The sequence below is a fragment of the Centroberyx affinis genome, unplaced genomic scaffold (genome assembly GCF_046629955.1).
Source record: "Centroberyx affinis isolate AG114_WGS23_722 - 3 ecotype Tasmania unplaced genomic scaffold, CSIRO-AGI_Caff_v1 ptg002073l_1, whole genome shotgun sequence".
Classification (NCBI taxonomy): domain Eukaryota; kingdom Metazoa; phylum Chordata; class Actinopteri; order Beryciformes; family Berycidae; genus Centroberyx; species Centroberyx affinis.
The window spans coordinates 14,986-35,881 of NW_027280403.1; the positions used below are offsets into that span (position 1 = coordinate 14,986).

General features: G+C 44.4%; 1 protein-coding gene and 3 non-coding genes across 6 annotated transcripts in view; all 4 read right to left on the bottom strand.

Annotated features, from left to right (window-relative positions):
• Nucleotides 1–2,212: 2,212 nt before the first annotated feature.
• Nucleotides 2,213–20,896, bottom strand: part of atg16l1 (ATG16 autophagy related 16-like 1 (S. cerevisiae)) — a 39,225-nt gene continuing 20,541 nt past the window's right edge. For all 3 annotated transcript variants that reach the window (XM_071531397.1, XM_071531396.1, XM_071531395.1), the window contains 10 exons: nucleotides 18,483–18,585; nucleotides 14,923–15,028; nucleotides 12,658–12,728; nucleotides 11,290–11,361; nucleotides 8,897–9,017; nucleotides 8,419–8,524; nucleotides 6,876–7,025; nucleotides 6,626–6,673; nucleotides 6,053–6,154; nucleotides 2,213–4,013 (listed from right to left, as the gene is read on the bottom strand). In XM_071531397.1, the coding sequence (XP_071387498.1) occupies nucleotides 3,920–4,013; nucleotides 6,053–6,154; nucleotides 6,626–6,673; nucleotides 6,876–7,025; nucleotides 8,419–8,524; nucleotides 8,897–9,017; nucleotides 11,290–11,361; nucleotides 12,658–12,728; nucleotides 14,923–15,028; nucleotides 18,483–18,585 (973 nt within the window). In that variant the 3' untranslated portion in view covers nucleotides 2,213–3,919. The remainder of the gene's footprint in view (nucleotides 4,014–6,052; nucleotides 6,155–6,625; nucleotides 6,674–6,875; nucleotides 7,026–8,418; nucleotides 8,525–8,896; nucleotides 9,018–11,289; nucleotides 11,362–12,657; nucleotides 12,729–14,922; nucleotides 15,029–18,482; nucleotides 18,586–20,896) is intronic.
• LOC139654296 (small Cajal body-specific RNA 6) lies at nucleotides 9,617–9,890 on the bottom strand. The gene has a single exon (XR_011696022.1). It is a non-coding gene; the product is annotated as a small Cajal body-specific RNA 6 (non-coding RNA).
• LOC139654294 (small Cajal body-specific RNA 6) lies at nucleotides 13,562–13,845 on the bottom strand. Its single transcript, XR_011696020.1, has one exon. It is a non-coding gene; the product is annotated as a small Cajal body-specific RNA 6 (non-coding RNA).
• On the bottom strand, nucleotides 15,136–15,418 carry LOC139654295 (small Cajal body-specific RNA 6). Its single transcript, XR_011696021.1, has one exon. It is a non-coding gene; the product is annotated as a small Cajal body-specific RNA 6 (non-coding RNA).

Below are 20,896 nucleotides of genomic sequence, written 5' to 3' on the forward strand. Positions count from 1 at the left end.
GACGGTCTGGTTTGATTACAGTCATTATACTAACATCTCAAAATGAATGTGCAAATGATTTATTGACGGTAAAACAGGCAGCATCCAGATGAGTTCAGTTTGACCCCAACCTGCTGACTGCTGCTAACATAACAGCTGTAATGTTAGCATAGACTATATGATTTTATAACATCATATATTCATTTAAAGGACAAGTTTGACTTTTTGTTAGTTTGGTCCATCTGTCTCCTTCTCCAGCATCTGATGGGAGGATTGACACCAAAATCCTCTGTGTCTGCTAGTTAGCTCTGTCTGGTTAGCATGCTAACGCTTTAGCTTACAGGATGGCAAGTAGGCTAACTGTAGGCAACTAGGGCTGCAACTAACGTTGTTTGTTCTATAAAATGTCAGAAAATGGTGAAAAATGTGGATCAGTGTTTCCCAAAGCCCAAGATGACGTCCTCAAATGTCTTGTTTTGTCCACAACCCAAAGATATTCAGTTTACTGTCATAGAGGAGGAAAGAAACCAGGAAATATTCACATTTAAGAAGCTGGTATCAGAATTTTTTTTTTTCTTAAAAAATTACTCCAACCGATTAATCGATTATCAAAACAGTTGGCGATTAATTTAACAGTTGACAACTAATCGATTAATCGTTGTAGCTCTACAACTAGCTTTATCCTGAAAGTGAGAAAATGAAAATGCTCTCAGGCTGATGGTTTGTTTTTCAGAGCAAACACAGCTGGCAGATGAAGTCTTCAGTCTGGACCACGGCAGAAGAGCTTTGAGTTTTATTCCAAAATGCTGCATTTCAATTTGTGTGTGTGTGTGTGTGTGTGTGTGTGTGGGAAAGGATTCATGACCTGTTCACCTGTTTAGTTCATCATTGAAAATCGCTAAAATGTTCATGATACATGAAAAAACAAAAAAAACCTTAAAAAGCATTTAAGGCTCGTGGGCAAACTCATTTGTATTTGTGTTCGCAATAATTTTTTAGGTAAGGAAGGGTCAATAGTTTTATTCAAATCGTTAATTTTGTAATGAATCTCTACATTTACATCTGTGTTTAAAGCTCAGGCCTGACGAGACGATGATTGATTTGAATGGGAAAGACCGTTCTATGTGTTCTGGTTCTGCAGCGATATCACTATTGAGTGAAGTTAGCTTGGTATTGGATATTTTTTGAATATTCATTTTTCCACCTTCAGTAACTTGTAAAGCAAACCAGTAAAACCTGATGAATATATTTGTGATCATTGGAAGAGGAAGAACAATTTACAACCACTGCTTTTAATATTTAATCAATTATTTTTTTTCCCACCAGTGACCAGACAAGAGGCAGAACCTACAGTGTCTCAACTAGTAGAGATGGGACGCCATTTTGTAATTTTACACAAACATCTTGCCTGGTGCATCTTTAACAGTTAAAACTAAAATGACCCAGAAATCGTCTGGAGGTCGCCGTGGGATCATGTGATCGACCCTCGGCCACATGGAGGAGGACCTCGGGCCGGTCGGTCCTGTAAACTCAGCCTCAGCCTCAAAGACCTGCAGACTCTTCCAGACTGCAAAACCAGGGCTTCGTAAGACCCACATGGGACACAAGTGACTTGAATAAATAACAGATGATGGGGTGACGGGCTCATCTGGGGCCGCAGAGTGTTGTGGTGGTTTGGTGAGATCGTCCTTCAACCACCGGAAACAGGTTTAACTCCGCTGAAGAGTCTGTGACCTCTGACCTCTGACCCCCTGTGGAGAGGTGATTTCCCTCCAGGGGGAAAGTAGAGGATCACATTATTCGGTGCGTTTCATTAGTCGTTTCCCCCGGCCCTCGTTGACTCCCCTCCTCCATCTTAGGTGTCTTTCCATCACTCTGATAACTTCAGTGAACTTCCTGATGGACCCTTCAGGGCCGAGGGAGCGAGTCAACAACGATGTAGACTTCACTAGCGCATATTTCCCAGGATGCATTGTGATCGTCCTTCAATTCCGGTGCACGAGCAGGTGATAAATATAAAATGCAAGTAAACAAACAATATTTAGAGGATTTAGACATATTTATGAAATTTTATGTAATTTTTATTTATTCCTATTATTAGGCCTGCTTAAGGGAAAGTGCGTTCCATTTCAAATATTCGGCTCCTGCTCTGACCCCGCCCCTCCTGCTCTGACCCCGCCCCCCCTGCTCTGACCCCGCCCCCCCTGCTCTGACCCCGCCCCCCAGACCTGGATCCTGCTCGAGTAACACTGTTCAGAAGCACAAAGACACGTTCTGTGTTCTCCTGAAGCTTTTCCCCCTCAGACTGTCTGAGCATCACCATCAGTCGACCGTCCACAGTGGCTGTTTAACTCCACAAATCACCAGACACACACACACACACACACAGAGGGTCCAGAGAGTCTAGCATCAGAGATAAATAACAGTTAGATTTTTTTTTTCCTTGTTTCACTTGTTTTCCCTGCACAGACTTCAGCTGGCAGGAGGCTCAGGTTTGAATCCTGCTTCAGACAGAACGTTTCTACGTTTTCATGTTTTGTTAAGTTTGCATTTCCAGACTTTGCTGTTATTTTAGCAGCCAAATACAAGTTCATGATGTTTGGTTACTTGCCAAAGTGGCTGATCGATCATTTTAATTCCTAAAATCCAAATCATCCGACCTCTGTCTGGGGGTCGTTTCCCTCCCTGGTTACGATGACCGTCTTTACACCTGTGTTACCCTGCGCCTGGGATCCGGATCCTGTTCAGATCCGTTGAAACCGGTTTACATTCACACCCGCTGTTACAGTCGGTCTCATGCCTCCACACCGGACTTTCTCTTTCCCCTCGCAAATCAAACTGTCACTTCTCCTCCTAAGTCCGAGAGACGGCAGGCGCTAAGAAACTGGGATTTTTGTACACAGATTTTTATTTTTCAAACCAGAGGAAGAGCTCGTCTGAATCGTGCAAGACAGAGGAGAAGAAGACTGCCGTTTACTTCAGTTACAAGACGTTTACTTCTGTTTACGTAGCTTCTGTATGTGACTGAAGACGGGCTGCTGTGGTCATGTGGTGCGTCTCAGACCTTCAGAGCTGGTTTGACTAGTCGGATCTTCAAAGCATCCAGTGCATTAATAACCAGATTTTATAGGTTTTTGTCACCAGGTGGCAGGTTAACGCAGGTGTGAAGGAGGCCGAATGTGATCCAGGCAGCAGCTGAAGGTTCCCAGCAGCCTGCTGGTCTGGATCAATAACCACAGTAAAGTCTGGAGGTGTGAAGCTGAACAGCAGCTGGATCTCTGCTCCTTAAGGCCAAAACAACGCAGCAGATAAAACTCAAATCGGGGAGACGACAGATTCTTTCCACATTAAAAGCCTCTAAACGCACCCAAACCTTAAAAAAAAAAAAAACACATTGCGTTCAAGCCATTTTAAAAGACTCTCCAGCTCTGTTCAAATCAACATGAAGGCAAAACAACAGTCTCAAAGCTCTTTCAGGTGTCAGTGATATATTTGCCTTTGCTAGATGTCAAGATATCGATATATAATTAGTTTCACTCTGATGTTGCGTTCGTCTCGTCTTCCTGCAGCAGGCCGCCGTCCGTTCAGCCCGGCCGCTTCCAGGAGCGCCATTTTGTGTCTCCGTTTCAATTAAACCGAACAATTACCGGGAGGGACACAAAATGGCCGCCACAACACGTCCGCCGTGCCGTCGGGTGAAAGCGGTTTGTCGCTGCGTTCGGCAGCAGCAGCAGCACCGCCCCCCCCCCTCCGGCAGGAGCGGACCGGCCCTTCAGACATTTCAACATCCCAACACACAGAAACGTCCAACGGCCGACAGTCTGGCCCCGCCCACGGGGGTTCGACGGACGACCCCCGCCGGCCGATGTCTGCGCCTCGACCCCGCGGTCCGGACCGCCGGACCGGCCAACGGCGTCGGGCCGTGACGGAGCTCAGCCGATCACATGTCGGACCACAGCACGGCCTTGCTGCCCTTCTCCACGCTGACCACGAACGCTCCCGACGGCGACCAGGACACCGAGTTGATGGCAGAGCTGGAACATAGAAGAACACCAGTAAAACACCAGTAAACACCAGTAAAACACCAGTAAGAAGAACACCAGTAAAACACCAGTAAAACACCAGTAAAACACCAGTAAAAACACCAGTAAAAACACCAGTAAAACACCAGTAAAACACCAGTAAACACCAGTAAAACACCAGTAAAACACCAGTAAACACCAGTAAAACACCAGTAAAACACCAGTAAAACACCAGTAAAACACCAGTAAAACACCAGTAAAACACCAGTAAAAACACCAGTAAAAACACCAGTAAAACACCAGTAAAACACCAGTAAACAGTTAAAGAACAGGGACAGTTAGTTACAGGACAGGGAAACAGTGTTGGACCGTTTCAGACGTTATGATATATATTTGAATATACTGTAATATATTTAAATGATTTTACTAATTCGAAAGCCTGTTTACAAACTGCTGGCAGAGCTGACAGGGAGAATCACAGCACTGTTTAAACTGCTGGTTGTTATAAATGTGAAGTTTCAATATGCTGTAAAACATTTGAAGGATTTTATTCATTCACACTGCTATTTAAATGTTATTTAAATATACTGTAAATGAATTGAAATGCTACATACGGACGGGTTGATGGCAGAGCTGAGAGAGCAAAACCAGTCAAACCACCAGATATAAGAAGACCATGTTGGACTGTTTCAGAGGTTCGATATTTGCATGATTTTACATCCAAAATCTACCTCCATACAAATGGGTTGATGGAGATTTACGTGTTGGTGACTTCATCGTTCAGTGATCAGTTTAAAGAACATGCAGGACGGATGTGAACTTCAGGGAGTTACAGCATGAAGAGACAGATCAAGGCCTCTAGTGCTACAACATGCAAGATGTTAAAAACGTTATGAGATATCTAAACAAAACAAAAAAAAAAACAGTTTTCAGAGTCTCTCACAGCTGTTAAAATATCTGATAACAAAAAGTATTTGTCTGATTGCAACACTGCCCATGTGACACTGATCTGTGAACCCGTCGTCTATCAGTCTGATCGATCAGACTCTCAATATTTGGGGGTTTCCGGTGCAGCCAGCGGACATCCGGGCCAAGACTTCCTCTTCCTGAGCCGGTCATCGTTTACAGTCCGATTAGCGACTTGAGACGTGAGAGTCGAACGTTTCTCCACACAAAACACAAACATCCAGACTGTCTGTAGGTGTTTTAGGTCCAAACGACATTTGGGCTAATCTCTATAAACAGATATCTGCATATGAGACTCGTCTCTCGACTCCGACTCCGTTCTCAGTCTCAAGTTGCTAATCGGACTGTAAACAATGACCGGCTCAGGAAGAGGAAGTCTTGGCCCGGATGTCCTCTGGCTGCACCGGAAACCCCCAGATATTGAGAGTCTGATCGATCAGACCGATAGACGACGGGTTCAGAGACTGATGTAACATTGTAATGCTGTCCGGATCGTTTTTCTCTTCATGATGTGAACTTTTGTGCCAAAAGTTTTCATGCGTTTGAATTCAGTCACTTCATGAAGTCGATTCTCTTCCAAAAATTAAAAAAAAAAAAGTGCACTGATTGCATTTCCTACTCTGCCATTTTGTCAACTGTTCTCTAACTACATTTTAATATTAAACTACTCCTAAAGCTCTGTGGACTCAGCTCATTCCTGACTGATGTGATGCATCAAGTTTAAACTACAGTGTTTCAAGTTGAAGGAGTAGTTATACGCACATCACGTAGGGGCAAGGCTATCTACGGAAGAGGATTAGGGCCACATGTGAAAAATTTATTTGAGTTCTGACTTTAAAGTCAGAACTCAAATAAATTTTTCACATGTGGCCCTAATCCTCTTCCGTAGCTATCAGAAGGACTGTGTCAGTGAATAAAAGGAGTAACACCTGCACACTCGCTCCATGCCACAAAGGTTTACTGTTGACAACGTTTTGTGGCATGGAGCGAGTGTGCAGGCGTTACTCCTTTTATAAACTACAGTGTTTCCCAGCTGGTCCGGACTGGTGTGGACCGGTGTGTCTGCAGGTCTGTTGTGGTTTTACCCGTGGTTCTTGTCCAGGGTTCGGTCCACCTTCCCCGTCAGGACGTTCCAGACGTACAGCGTCCCGTCAGCGGAGCCTCCGGCCACGTAGCTGCCGTCAGGACTGCCCCGCAAACAAACTGTCAGTTACACTCATTTCCACATTGCATCAGGTCTAGAAAAACCTGACTAGGGTCAAGAGACTAGCAACAGCTCTAATCTGTCTGCAGATCAGCTGCATCGACTTGTTAGCACCCAGCTCAAGTGGCTCTGTGTTCATTTGTATTGTCCCTATCAAATCAATTATAAGAAAAAAAGTTTTGATATAAATGGGAAATAGATATCCAATAGAAAGTGATGGCAGATCGGTGCCAGTCGGTTTTTAATACGTTTACTTTTCTGACTGAAGCACTTTGTGGCTTTGCTTTGGAAAATTAGCATACAAGTTGATTATTATTTTCATCACCGAGCCATAATACAATAAAAATGAGAAAAGGCAGTCGGTGGAGAGCAAACAGGTTTGAATTTCTAACTATAGCAGGTGAAAGCAAGCAGCTGATCTGCAGGTCGTAGGACATGTTGCAGCTGAACTGACCTGAAGGTGACTCTGGTCCAGTCCGCTCCACACTTGAAGCCCTGAGCGCTACAGAGACAACAACCACAAGTCAGTTATTATATAAAGACCCACTGTTATTATATAAAGACCCACTGTTATATTATATACAGACCCACTGTTATATGTGACTATATAAAGTTCAGAAGCCTGGTCAGTCTGGGTCTAAGACTGGATCAGAACTGTTCTGGTCTCTCAGTGGGACCTGCTGGTTAAGTGAGGCTGCAGCCACCTGAAGGTCTGCCTGACAGCGTTGGTGCGCAGGTCGATGATCTTGAGCAGGTCGTCTCTGGAGCAGGTGAGCAGCTCGGTGCGGTCGTGGTTCAGGTCCAGAGAGGTCACCCTGCCCAGCAGCTCCAGCTCCCGCACGATGCTCTCCGCCCTGCCGACAGAACGCACGGCTGTAACTAAGGTCTGGTCCCGAAACCCGGTACCACTGTGGCACCGGTTCCTTCAGGACCGGTACCTACCGGACCGGACCGAACCGCAACGCAGATTCCGGTGCCTCATTTCGGTGCCGTACCCGAGCTGCCGACTGAAATATATCTGCTCTACAGAGCTCTGAAACCACCAGACACCTTCACTATGTTATCGTTTAGAGCACAACGCTTCAAACCCTCTGTCCCCCACCTGTCTCCCCTCTGTCTCCCCTGTCTCCCCTGTCTCCCCTCTGTCTCCCCTCTGTCTTCCCCCTGTCTCCCCTCTGTCCTCCCTCTGTCTTCCCCCTGTCCTCCCCCTGTCCTCCCCCTGTCTCCCCTCTGTCTCCCCTCTGTCCTCCCTCTGTCTTCCCCCTGTCTCCCCTCTGTCCTCCCTCTGTCTTCCCCCTGTCCTCCCCTCTGTCTTCCCCCTGTCTCCCCTCTGTCTCCCCTCTGTCTTCCCCCTGTCTCCCCTCTGTCTTCCCTCTGTCTCCCCTCTGTCCTCCCTCTGTCTTCCCCCTGTCTCCCCTCAGTCTCCCCTCAGTCTCCCCTCTGTCCTCCCTCTGTCCTCCCTCTGTCTCCCCTCTGTCCTCCCTCTGTCTCCCCTCTGTCCTCCCTCTGTCTCCCCTCTGTCCTCCCTCTGTCTTCCCCCTGTCTCCCCTCTGTCTTCCCTCTGTCCTCCCTGTCTTCCCCCTGTCTCCCCTCTGTCCTCCCTGTCTTCCCCCTGTCCTCCCTCTGTCTCCCTCATCTTCCCCTGTCTCCCCTTTGTCTTCCTCTGTAACATTAACACACAGCTACATCACTGTTAGCAGGGCTAGCTCAGTGGGAATGGAACCATCACCCTGCTGCCTTGCTCTGCCTTAGCTTTGTCTCTAGCAACATGAAGAAGACATTTCCAAGCTGAAGGATGACTGTAGAAATTATTTTTTTTTGTTATGTGACGTGTCTGGTAACTACAACACAAAGCAAAATGCTGAGTTTGACCTCTGACCAGCCCATCTACTGGGCTGCTGCTAATGAAGCTTTGTTGAGGAGGAAGACTTTACAGACTGGATCCTCAAATTTAGAGACTTAACGATACTGAACTTCACATTATGAAGTTTCATGTAATGTTTTGAACTGAACTCTTCATGTAATGTTTTGAACTGAACTCTTCATGTAATGTTTTGAACTGAACTCTTCATGTAATGTTTTGAACTGAACTCCTCATGTAATGTTTTGAACTGAACTCTTCATGTAATGTTTTGAACTGAACTCCTCATGTAATGTTTTGAACTGAACTCTTCATGTAATGTTTTGAACTGAACTCTTCATGTAATGTTTTGAACTGAACTCCTCAGCTGCCTCTCCAACTCTCACCTGATGTCCCAGAAGCGAACCTTCTTGTCAAAATGGCCGCTCATGACGCACTGCTCCGTGCAGACGATGTCGTTACAGCTGGAGCCGGCGAACACCGTCTTCATACCTGGAGGAGGAGACCGGCCAATCAACTACTGCACCGACACTTTCACTTCCTGTGTCACCGCCTGTTCTCTACAGAGGGTGACATCATCACCCGGCACAGAGGATCAGCCAATAGCAGATGGACAGTTCAGTAGCATGCTGGTTACCTTTACAGGTCAGGCTTCACACACTTTAGTTCCTTCTGTTTCCATTTCAAACTTCCAGACTAACACATGAATTTCTAGACCGGATTTGAAAATTAATTTATCACAATATGAAACGATCGAGTCCACAGCCCGGACACGGTCAGGTCTACCCTCCGGACCGTCCCGGGCCGCTGTGGGAGCCTCGCTAATGAGAAGCTGTCAGTCAAAGAAGCCGACCAATCACGTACAGACTTTGCTGCGGAGGTCCCACAGCTTCAGGGTCCGGTCGTAGCTCCCGGAGACGATGCGGGCGTTGTCCAATAGGAAGCGAGCGGACAGCACCTTCCCACTGTGGCCCGTCAGGGTGTGCTGCAGGACACACACACACACACACACACACACACACACCAGAGTCAAACACACTTTGACGAGGCCATGTGTGACAGTTAATGAATGGCAATTCATTTCTTTACTAAATTGTATTATTCTGTTATTTTTATTTTATTTGTTTTTTTATATGAAGCTCAGTTGTTTTGTCTTTAATATTCCTCTCTGCAAGTATTGTATTTCTATTTCTTGCACATTCCTTTACATTAGACTGCTGATAATGACGACAATCCCATATTAAGGCATTTTACATTTAAAAAAAACAGTAAATAAATTGACAAAAAAAAAAAAGTGACTTGATGTTTCTTGCTCAATATTTGAGAAACCCAGATGCTTACATCCTTTAAAATGTTTGTGATTTGATTTTCATGTAATTTACCAAAATAATAAAATAAAACTGATTTTTATTAACAGGCACAAGACAGCTTGTAATAACTTTAATCAGGGATTTTACTTTCATGCCGGTAATCGTTCATCATTTTGGAATAAAATCCTGACTGTACAGTTTCTTTTAAACTAACTCTGAATAAAAGTGTTTCTGTAAATAAATAAATCAGATTCATATTGCAGAGTGTAGTTCTGGTCTCAGTAGAAGAGTGAGATCACCGGCCTAGCCCCGCCCACAGAGCCGACGCTCCTTGGCGATCGGTTCTGTCGGATGTGCGTCATCACACTGAGCCGATAGGATCTCTCTACAGACTCGGACCGTGATGTCACATCCTGTGTGTCAGCGGCCCCTGGGACCAGCGCTGCTTCACTAGAGCATGATGGGAGGAGAGCAGGGGCTGCTGGGAGCCAGAATGGCTGCTGAGGCGGGGATCTGGGCTTCAGACCTTTTACATGACATCATTGACCAGAAGAAACTTAATCCAGTTCAGACTGAGAGAAACACCAAGTCAGAGCTGAGAGACCTTCAACAGCCAATCAGATTCCTGCACTTCCTTGTTTCTCTATTGATGTGATTCTCTACTCTTTGAACTTTTATTTATTAAAATCGTACGGTGGTTGTATTGAATCGTGAACCCCATATGGAGTCTTGAGACGAGCAGGTCGTCCCGTCACCGTTTATTATTACAGTTACAAACTTTGCAGCAAGTCAGAAAGCGGTTTGAGAAAAGCTCCAAGTGATCTGCTCTGGGACCAGCCCGACATCGACATCGACATCACTTCACACTCTACAGCGGGTCGGAAACGGGGCTTTGTGGGGTCAGAGGTCATGACCAGCACACAGTAGGGCTGCACGACTGGTTAAAATGAGATTTTCGATTTTCTTGCTTAGAATTGAGATCACGATTCTCTCTCTCACGATTCTTAAGCAAAACATTTTTTATATAAATCTTTACTGCACTCTTTTTGCCTGACAGACAGAAACAACAAAAAATATAATAATGTCTGTCAAGGGACTGTCACATCACCTTTACGGGTCAAATGGGCTTCAGACAGGAGCCTACACACACACACAATGTCATTATAGACTAAATTCCAATGAAATTTAATTTAACGGAATAAAATCCAGCTGGTTTATCCCACCATCCAGTCGGTTTCGGGTCGTTGTTTTATGTTTCTGAAAACGTGTCGGGTGGGTTCAGATGTGTCGGATCGGACCGCCGCGGGTTGGAAAAAACCCGACCCACAGCATCACTAATGTAAACAGTAACCTGATAACTGCTACTTACATTAAAACGTTAATGTAAGTAGCATCATTACCTCGTGGTATTTAAGTAACTTTAGTGGAATCAGGTGTTTAATTGATAACCGTATAAATGCACTGAATTGAGCTCAACACACTGTCTGCCTGTCAAAGATATGAGCTTGTTTTTTTGTTTTTTTTACAGACAAAACAGCCTAATTCAAATGCTTGATGAATCCAACACTTATCATAAAAACAATCAACTTACATCTTCAACTTCTTCTCTTATTTAGAACACAACCTTTGAACAAGTGTTTGTCTGTCTACTGTCCTCCTCCTGTCTCTCTCTGGAGTCGTTTTCCTTCCTGCCGGTTTCTGCCTCTCTGCATGTGAGCGTTTCGTGTCACTTGTTAGGAGTTCGCTCGTTTTGATGCAACGGATGTCCCCCGACCAAGCACAACAGTTGTCATTAAGGAACGAGATCGCATCGACGTATGAATCGAGATCGTGATTCGAATACGATCGGTCGTGCAGCCCTAGCGCATAGTGGACCTGAGGGGTTTTTTTTATTTTTTTATCCTACGGCAGGTTTGGCTGCCTGGACGGCGTGAGCTGTGGACTCACCCTCAGTCTGTAGTCGTCCACGGTCCAGATCCGACTGGCGAAATCGTTGGAGGCGGCCAGCAGGTAGGAGCCCTGATGTGACGACAAGCACAGAGAAACACCGTGAAGCAGCCAGCAGAGACGAACCCTAACACACTGGAATCTGTGAAAATACACCGTTAAAATACACTATCAGAAGCTACAGGCAGAGTCAGAGGCACCAACCAGTAGGGCTGTCCCCGAATACCATTTTTTGGGCTTCGGTAGTAATCAACAGCGAATATTCGAAGCTTCGGCCGCAGCGGGTGGTGGGTGGGGGTGGGGGGGTGTTAAGAGTCACGCACCTTAACAGTTCACCCGACAAAGTTCACACATAGTCACAGTTCCTCCTCACAGAAACACAGCGCTGAAAACATACATATAACTTCAATTAATAGCCAGAGAGAGAGAGAGAGAGAGAGAGAGAGAGAGAGAGAGAGAGAGAGAGAGAGAGAGAGAGAGAGAGAGAGAGAGAGTGAGAGAGAGAGGAGAGAGAGAGAGAGAGAGAGAGAGAGAGAGAGAGAGAGACCGGTAGCCTACCTTAGAAAAAAGATTTAAAAAAAAAAGATCAACGGAGAAATGTCTTGCTGCTGCTTCTCCTGAGTTTTGTTCAGCAAATTTGAAACTGACAGCTTGAATTTCAGGTCGTACTTTTTTCTCTGTGCCGCCATGGCGATCAGCAAATGTGACGTTTGAGTGCAAGTAAAAAAAAAAAAAAAAAGAAACTGCTTCGCAGCATCGATGGCAACCGGCTTACATATAAAATTACATTTAAAAAAACGAATATCCGAATCCCAAAATTTAAAACCGAATACCTACCCAACGAACAAATAATCGAATATTCGGGTCCAGCCCTACCAACCAGCAGGTAGAAGCCCCTTTAAATAATAACATATTCAGTAGATACAGATAAATAGAAACGATGAAGACAAAGCTGGGACATTTGAAGGATCAAAGGACGAGCTGTTTCAGAAGGTTTCAGGTTCAATCCAAACGTTTTTACACGACTTCACTTTTTTTTTTACAACTGATTTACTGCATAAAAATACAAAACACAGACATAAAATATCTGGTCGGTACGTTTGAAGTCTGACATTTCCGTACCTATTCTACACAGAACAGGTAGGCTGCTAGTCTTGATCAAATCTTGCTCTCTCTGATGTTTTGTTCTATATCTTTCTGTTCTACGGTTGATCAGTTAGATCTAGTCAGGCTCATTCTCTGTACGGTCCTTTGAGACGTGAATGTGAGATGAGACTCTAATTAAATGTTTATTTCCACAGGCCTTTATCCCTCTGTCACAGGACGCTACAGCAGTAAACCCAGAGTGTGAGCTGACTGGAGACTCACAGCGCTGTCGAACTCGATGCTGGTGATGCCGGCGTTGCTGCCGGTCAGGGCTCCTTTAGGCTCACAGTGACCTGCACACACACACACACACACACACACACACACACACACACAGAGACAGAGGAACACACGCTTAGGTCACAGCAGAGGCCAACAGTCCTGAAAAACACAGACGACTTGGTTCATTCCAACTTAAGATACCAACCTTTTTTTTTTTTTTTTTTTAATGTACCGATTCCTGGCACTGGAGTAAAACTCACTGCCAAACAGAGGTGGAGACTCGAGTCACATGACCTGGACTCGAGTCACAGTTCTAATTGCTTGAGTCTTGACTTGCTGCATGAAGAGAAGACTTGGGACTTGACTCTGACTTGGGTTCTGGTGACTTGGGTTCTGGTGACTTGGGACTTGACTCTGACTTGGGTTCTGGTGACTTGGGTTCTGGTGACTTGGGTTCTGGTGACTTGGGACTTGACTCTGACTTGTACTCTGATGACTTGAAAAGGTTTCTAAAGTCTTGACTTGAGATCTTGTGTTTGTGTAAATGACTTAGATTGAAAGTGATGAGATTTGTTCCAGCAGACGACTGAATTTAAATTCTGTTTTCTGAATTTGTATGGAATGATTGAATTTATTGAAGTTGAAACTGATCATAGAAATCAAACTCATGATGCTCTTACCAAGTTTTTATCCTATTAAAACCATATTGCATTGAAAAGTCCTAGATATTTAGTTTTCTTTAAGATATTAAATTGATACTGGGCATTTATCTGACAGCTGGAATTACTAGCTCCTTTGCAGAATAAGGTTTTACATTCAAAACATACTTTTACCTACTAGTTTGTTTCTAAAATACATGCTGCTTTGTAATGATGTCACTTCCTGTCCACTCAGTCTGACTGAAGGTCTCAGCTTGAAAACTTGAGATCAGCCCCCTCCTCTCCTCCCCCTCGCCCCGACGCTCCATGCCGATTGGTTCTGTCGGACGTGCGACGTCATCACACCGAGCCGATAGGATCTCTTTTACTGACTCGGGCTGTGATGTCACATCCTGTCTGTCAGCAGCCCCTGGGACCAGCGCCGCACCGCTAGAGCATGATGGGGTAGAGAGCAGGGGCTGCTGGGAGCCAAAGGGCGAGTGGGCTGAGGATTCTGGGTAATCAGACCTTTTACTGTTCATCACTGACCTTCGCTGTAACCCAACAGCCTCGTCACACTGAGCCGTCTCTCCTGTGACTTCCTGCTGCAGTACTTCTAGTTTTGTTCCAGGTTGGAAGTTTATTATTATTTTCTCTGATGAATATTTTACTTCTAAGTAGATTGAAGCAGTTTTGCCTAACGAAGCTTTATTCACTGCTAGACTGACCGCTGTCATGATTCTCATTTTGTCCGTTTGTTATTCTCATACATGTACGCACTTCGGAGAAAACTTCACAGTACATGAGTTGATAACTGTTGTATTAAAGCTCCATCTCCTCCACTGTCCAGAGTTTTATTTTGTGTCTTTCTGTCCATTCAAAGCTGTGTGTGTGGTGTCATGAACCAAAAACACTCTCAATCCATTTCTCCACGTTCATCTTCCAGCATCTCTCTGAGCCTTACCAAGAACAGGCCGTTTCTGTCTCCGTGTCTTTAAGGCTCATTAATATTAACGACCCTCCGTTCCGATTGGCTAACCGTTTCCAGAGTGAAACGTGAGACTCCGCGGCCCGGCGGCTACAGGTAGGGAAAACTCTCCGGTAATAAACGATGACAACCGCTCAACCGCTTTGAAAAAAACTCTTTGTTAGTCTATTATTTCTTACAGAAATGATAATGAGCGAACCTTTGTGACGTCACAAAGTTACAGAAGTCCAAACGGCTCGTTTAGAGGCTCGCTGCACTAATATGGATTGTGTGGATTTAGTTTTGATACTTTCACCATGTTTAGATAGACCATCCAACTCCTTTAGAGTCACAGAGGAGAGGGGAGTCCTGCTTTACACCATGTGGAGCTTTAACTCTTTAACTCTCCTTCCAGTGTTTCATTTCATCATTGTGTTTAAGAAAAAAGTCAAATGTCTCGTGACTGATATGATACACTGGTTTTTAAGTAATTAAAGCACTACTGCATTACTGTTCTGTTTGTTAAGTTTCCATCTCTTTAATATAATTGAGATAATGTTATTGTATTTAGAGATAATGGTAATATGAAGTTTTCATTTCGGCAGAGTCATGTATTGATCTGAACAGTTTGATACCTCACAGCTCGGTGCTGGAACTCACCAGAGACGACCTCCCACAGCTTCACCCGCCGGTCCATCCCTCCTGTTGCTAGGAGACGAGAGCCGGGGCTGAACCTCACCGCGTTCACCTCGCCGTCATGAGCCTCCTGCGCACACACACACACACACACACACACACACACAGAGAAAACACATGGCTTAACACTGAGTCAAAAGTAAGCCTAATTTTTCTACTGTGATTCCATTTCATTTCGGTCTCAGCTTGAAAACTTGAGATCAGCCCCCTCCTCTCCTCCCCCTCGCCCCGACGCTCCATGCCGATTGGTTCTGTCGGACGTGCGTCGTCATCACACCGAGCCGATAGGATCTCTTTTACTGACTCGGGCTGTGATGTCACATCCTGTCTGTCAGCAGCTCCTGGGACCAACGCTGCACCGCTAGAGCATGATGGGTAGAGAGCAGGGGCTGCTGGGAGCCAAAGGGCGAGTGGGCTGAGGATTCTGGGTAATCAGACCTTTTACTGTTCATCACTGACCTTTTAGGCTACATATGGACCATAATGTATCTGGACTATGGCCCTCTGTAATTACATGCACATGGGTCTAAGTGAGACCAGAAGAGAGGCATTATGGGAGAACGGGAATCACAGTTCATCTGTAAAGTGAGGCTGGGCAAACACTACATGACTGAACACACTGAGACCCAACACACACTCAGCTGGCTGTCAGCTTTTATTTTGTCTTATTGTGTCGTAGAGCAGAAACTCAACCTGTCATATCAAGGACCCTTTACCAGTGTTGGGGTAACGCATTCCTGTAATCACATTACATTTGACAGTTACTAACCAAACAATTATGTTGTTACGTGCGTTATATAAATTCTTCAATTATCTGCAGGATCTGGGATCTGCAGGATTATCTGGGCGGATAGAAAAAAAAAAAAATCATTAAACGAGCCTTTTCATCCACGCTTGCACAACGACCTCTGACCTCTGACCTCTGACCTCTGGTGTGACTTTGGCTAGAGACAGTTTGTGCGGGAGAGAGGACAAAAATGGCAGAGCGGTCTACAACTTGTGAGGGGTGGAGATATGCAAATGACTTCCAATTTGTTGCGCGAAAGGACAAGAATGAGACGGTAAAGTGTAAACTGTGTCCAGGCCAGAAACAACGACCCACTGCTGTGAACCACATCCAGACTGAGGTCCAGTTCTCTTTCTGCTTAGGAAGGTTCCAAACTGAAATGACCCGGAAGTATCTCAGTGGCAGCCATGATAAGAGCTGTTTGAATTCTCTAAACACTAAGGAAAGGTGCTTCAGTGCTTCCTTACTTATCTCCTTTAGCATAGGAGACACTGGACCATCCTTTACAAAAAGAAAGGAGAGGATGCCGTCCCACAATCCCTTGCGGCAGCGACATTTAAAGCGACGCACCGTTCGGCCGTTCACGAAAACAAACGATCAACAACATGACCGACAAGAGACGCAGATCATCATCAAGTTACCGTTACTTATTAAGCGTTTTCCATTTTCCATTACGCCATAACTTGCTAATATGCTAATATGTTTTGAACAACATGTTAAACCCAGAGGAGAACTATGAACATTATGCTGCTGCTGTAAAATGATGAAAGTGAAGTTAACGTTGTAGAGGAACCTCTGCTCAGGCTGCATTAGTTATTTCTTCATTCTGAGCTTGTTGTCTTGCAGCCTTTAGGAATATTGTTCATTCATTTGACTTCAGTCTCAGATGCTGAAGCTCTTGCCTTAATAAAGTCTGGATCAGACAGAACTACTTCAAAGCATCAAGTCAACATTTCAAGCTGTTTACTGAGTTGTGTGGTGGCTCTTAAGCTGTTATATGCACAGGCTTATAATCAGATCATAATCAGCATATTAACCAGAACACAGAAGTCTGTCTTTCTAGAAAAAGGGATATGAGACGTTTTTATCCAGATGATGTTTTTAATTCAACATGTTTGAAACTTAAGAATGATGATATGTACAGTAGTAGATTTGTAGGCCTAACATGTTATGCCTATCTTGCATGAATTTAACAATTATTTTCATACAATCACACTAATTGGGATTCATGTTGATAAATATGAGTGGACAGGAGAAAACTATTTCGTTTCAATTCTCCTTCACATCTTTCCTTGACCTCATGACGTTTTCCACTGAGGTCAAGGGAAAGTGGTTAGGAAAAGGAGTCAGGACGTATTTTTTGGGCCCAAATCTCTGCAAGCACCTCCTCATTAGGACAGGGATCTGTGCTGATATGTGGGCATATGTAAGGTTTAACGTTATATTGTTAACCGGCAATTATGTGACAATGCATCTCAGGCGATGTTGCGGAGTAACACCAAAGTAATGTAAGGAGCAGTGTAACGAATTACTTTCTACAGGGAGTAAATAAGTAAAGTAATGCATTACTTTATTTTTTAAAGTAACGAGTAATGTGTAATACATTACTTTTTTTGAGTAACGACCCCAACACTGCCCCTTAAACATCAGGCCCATGGACCCCCATCCATGAGATTTTGTCTCTCGGACCCAAATCTGATAATATTTTTTATTGTTAGATTTATTTTTTTTTATCCCCGTTTATAATCCAGTCTGTTTCCTTATATTCTTATTTGATCTTTATCGTCATGTCTGGTTTCATTTGTCTTTCATGTCTTATTTTTTTTCCCAGTTTGTAAGACCGTCTGTCTCCTTATATTCTTATTTTGTCTTAATTTTACTTCACATATGGTTTCATCACTTTGTGTACTTATTTATCTTAGATGTTTTGGAAAGCACTTTGTAACGGTTGTTTTAAAAAGTGCAAAATAAATAAAGATTCTTATTATTATCTGACCGCCACAACTACCACTGCCTTGCAGTGATGTGAAAATCAGTCATGAGAGTCAAATCTTGGCTGTAAATCAGCCTGAAGTGAAGAAAGTGTCTCCAGCCTCTCACACACACACACACACACACACACACACACACACAGGGTTCCTACACATTTCCAATTAAAAAGTTCCATACTTTTTCCAGACCTTGATTTGTTTTGAAGATTTTGTCTGGTGTTCAATATGATTTACGCAGATAGACATCTTGCCCCTGCTAACTAGGTCATATCACTGTATAGATGAAGATTGTTCTTCACAGAGACAAATATCAGAATATGTGAGATGATTGGCAGGGTTCCTACACGCTTTCCATTTTAAAATTCCATATTTTTCCCAGACCCTATGTTCCTGACCGGATTTGATTTTGGTGGGTATTTGATATAATGCATGCTGACAGCGGCTGGGTCATAAGAGCGTCCCTCTATCTGAACATTATTCTGCACATCAACAAAAACTGTGGACTCAAAGTGGCTCTACAACAACATAAAAGCTAGAATTATAGCTAGAATATACAGCTAGAAATTCCCAAACTATTCAAGACCTGGAAATGATCAAATTCATTTTTAATACTTTCCCAGACCTGCGTAGGAACCCTGACACACACACACACACACACACACACACACACACACACACACACAGCACCAGAACATGCCGGCCTCACTGACAGACTCCATGTGAACTCGTGAGACAGAAACACTTACGAACACGTGCAGCGCTGTGGACGGGACGCGGACCTCGGCGCACACTCCGGACGGGGCCTCGGCGTTCTCTGGTGAAGAGCTGAAGGAGTTGGCGGGTCGACGTCTGCGGGGGGAGACAGACCAGGGTCACAAACGGGTCCGTCCCCTGGAGGACTAGTACAGATGTGCAGCTGCACTCTCATCTAAACACACCATGCTCAAGTTGGAGGACTGAAGCCTGATGTGGAGGGGATTAGTCTCACAGGGGGAGGTGGGGGAGGGGGGGTCAGTGAATAGACTGAAGACTCTCTCCTTAATAACTTACATTGTATTATAATAAATCAACTGAGGTTAAACAACAGGTGGTGTCAGCCAGGCAATCTGATTGGTCAACGAAGCATTCAAACCATGCAGATAATTCAAATAATGCTAGCTGTGATTTACTGGCTCCTCTGACAAACTGGGTCCAGACCTTTGGCCCCGCCCACTCCACCAGCTGACTGATTCTGGTCTGGCATCGTGACATGAAACAGCGGTTTCTCCCGGTTGAAAAGTGATCGGTCCAATGAGCGCCGGGGGGGGACTAACGATTAGCCAATCAGAGCCACGGGGGCGGGACTAACGCCGCCGTCAAGCTGTTGTCAAGCTGCTGGAACCAAGGAGGAGTAATAATAACAATGGCGACCGCTAGAGACAAGATAGACGCTGCTATCCAGGCTGTTCTGAATCCATTAAAAGTACCAATTACTTTGAAATCCGAAATACTTTGTATTTACTTGGCTCCGTGTTGTCAAAGATGCTCTATAGTTTCTGAACCGTCTCTGGTGTCGTCATGGCTACGCATCAGCGTCGACTTAAAATGACGTTAGATTCAGGCGGATACGTCGGTCTCCAGTGATTGGTTTGGGAAAATCCAATCCCTTCTAACTGGGATTACTGGGACTTCAGTGACGCTAACAGCTGTGTTCCTGTTGGACCATGAACAGTCAAGAACTCCCTCTAAGGAGTTATCACTACATTACAGCATTGACCAAGGTTTGCCTTTTGCAGGGTTCCTACACATTCTCAATTAAAAAATTCCATACTTTTTTCCAGAGCTTTGATTTGTTTTGAAGATTTTGTCGATTTGGTGTTCAATATGATTTACGCAGATAGACATCTTGCCCCTGCTAACTAGGTCATATCACTGTATAGATGAAGATTGTTCTTCACAGAGACAAATATCAGAATATGTGAGATTATTGGCAGGGTTCCTACATGCTTTCCATTTTAAAATCCCATATTTTTCCCAGACCCTATGTTCTTGACCGGATTTGATTTTGGTGGGTATTTGATATAATGCATGCTGACAGCGGCTGGGTAATAAGAGCGTCCCTCTATCTGAACATTATTCTTCACATCAACAAAAACTGTGGACTCAAAGTGGCTCTACAACAACATAAAAGCTAGAATTATGTGTGTATCGATCATTTTCTCAAATTCCCAAACTATTCAAGACCTGGAAATGATCAAATTCATTTTTAATACTTTTCCAGACCTGCGTAGGAACCCTGCTTTTGTCTAAGAGAGCTGAAGTTCTGAGCATGTGCCGTCTCTGATCCCTGATTGGCCGTAACGATCATGTCCACGCTCCCATCTTCCCTCTAAACCAAGTTGTTCCTAAACTCTTCCAACCTGGGTCCCTAAAGGAGAAATTTAGTCCGACCCAAGGACAGAGAAAATATTTCCTGACTTTTGTCCACCTTGCATTTTGGGTTCATTCTGACAGTTTAACAGACAAGAACACATGCTGCCTTCAGGTCATGTCGGAGTTACTGTAAATTAAACAGGGAAAACAACACAGGGGGAAAGGAAATGCAACCCAAAACTCAGCTCACAGCATGGCATGCAGGTCAGAGGAGATTTAATAAAGAACCAGTGGGTACAAAACAGCAACTACACCACACCATGAGTTAGGTGGATACTGTGGTTATAAAAAAAAAAAACATCACTAGAGAAAAGTTGTTATTGGAAATTTGGCTCATCTATAAATACAAAAGTCTTCAATGAATCTAAAAACCCCTTAATTTATAGCAAAAATGCCAAATGAGTTAAACTGCTTTTGATTCACTGAAGATTTGCCTCCTTTACCTTGTTGAACTCTGTTGTACCGTACCCACTGTTCTGATTGGCTGTAATGACACCGACCAGTCCTATTGCATCATCTCTCAAGATCACGGACAGGTAGTTCGGGCTGTCAGTCGTCTACCACAGAACACCACCGCAAAGACTACGGAAGCCTTCAGGGAACACTTCTCACACTCAGGTCCTTGTAACATCTTCCACTAAATCACCGTGTTACAAGACGGATTGTAATGCCATCAGTTAATATGCAAATCATATGAGGAAGACAGAACTGATCTGTGTTCAGGCCTTCTGGGACAGATGGTCCATCT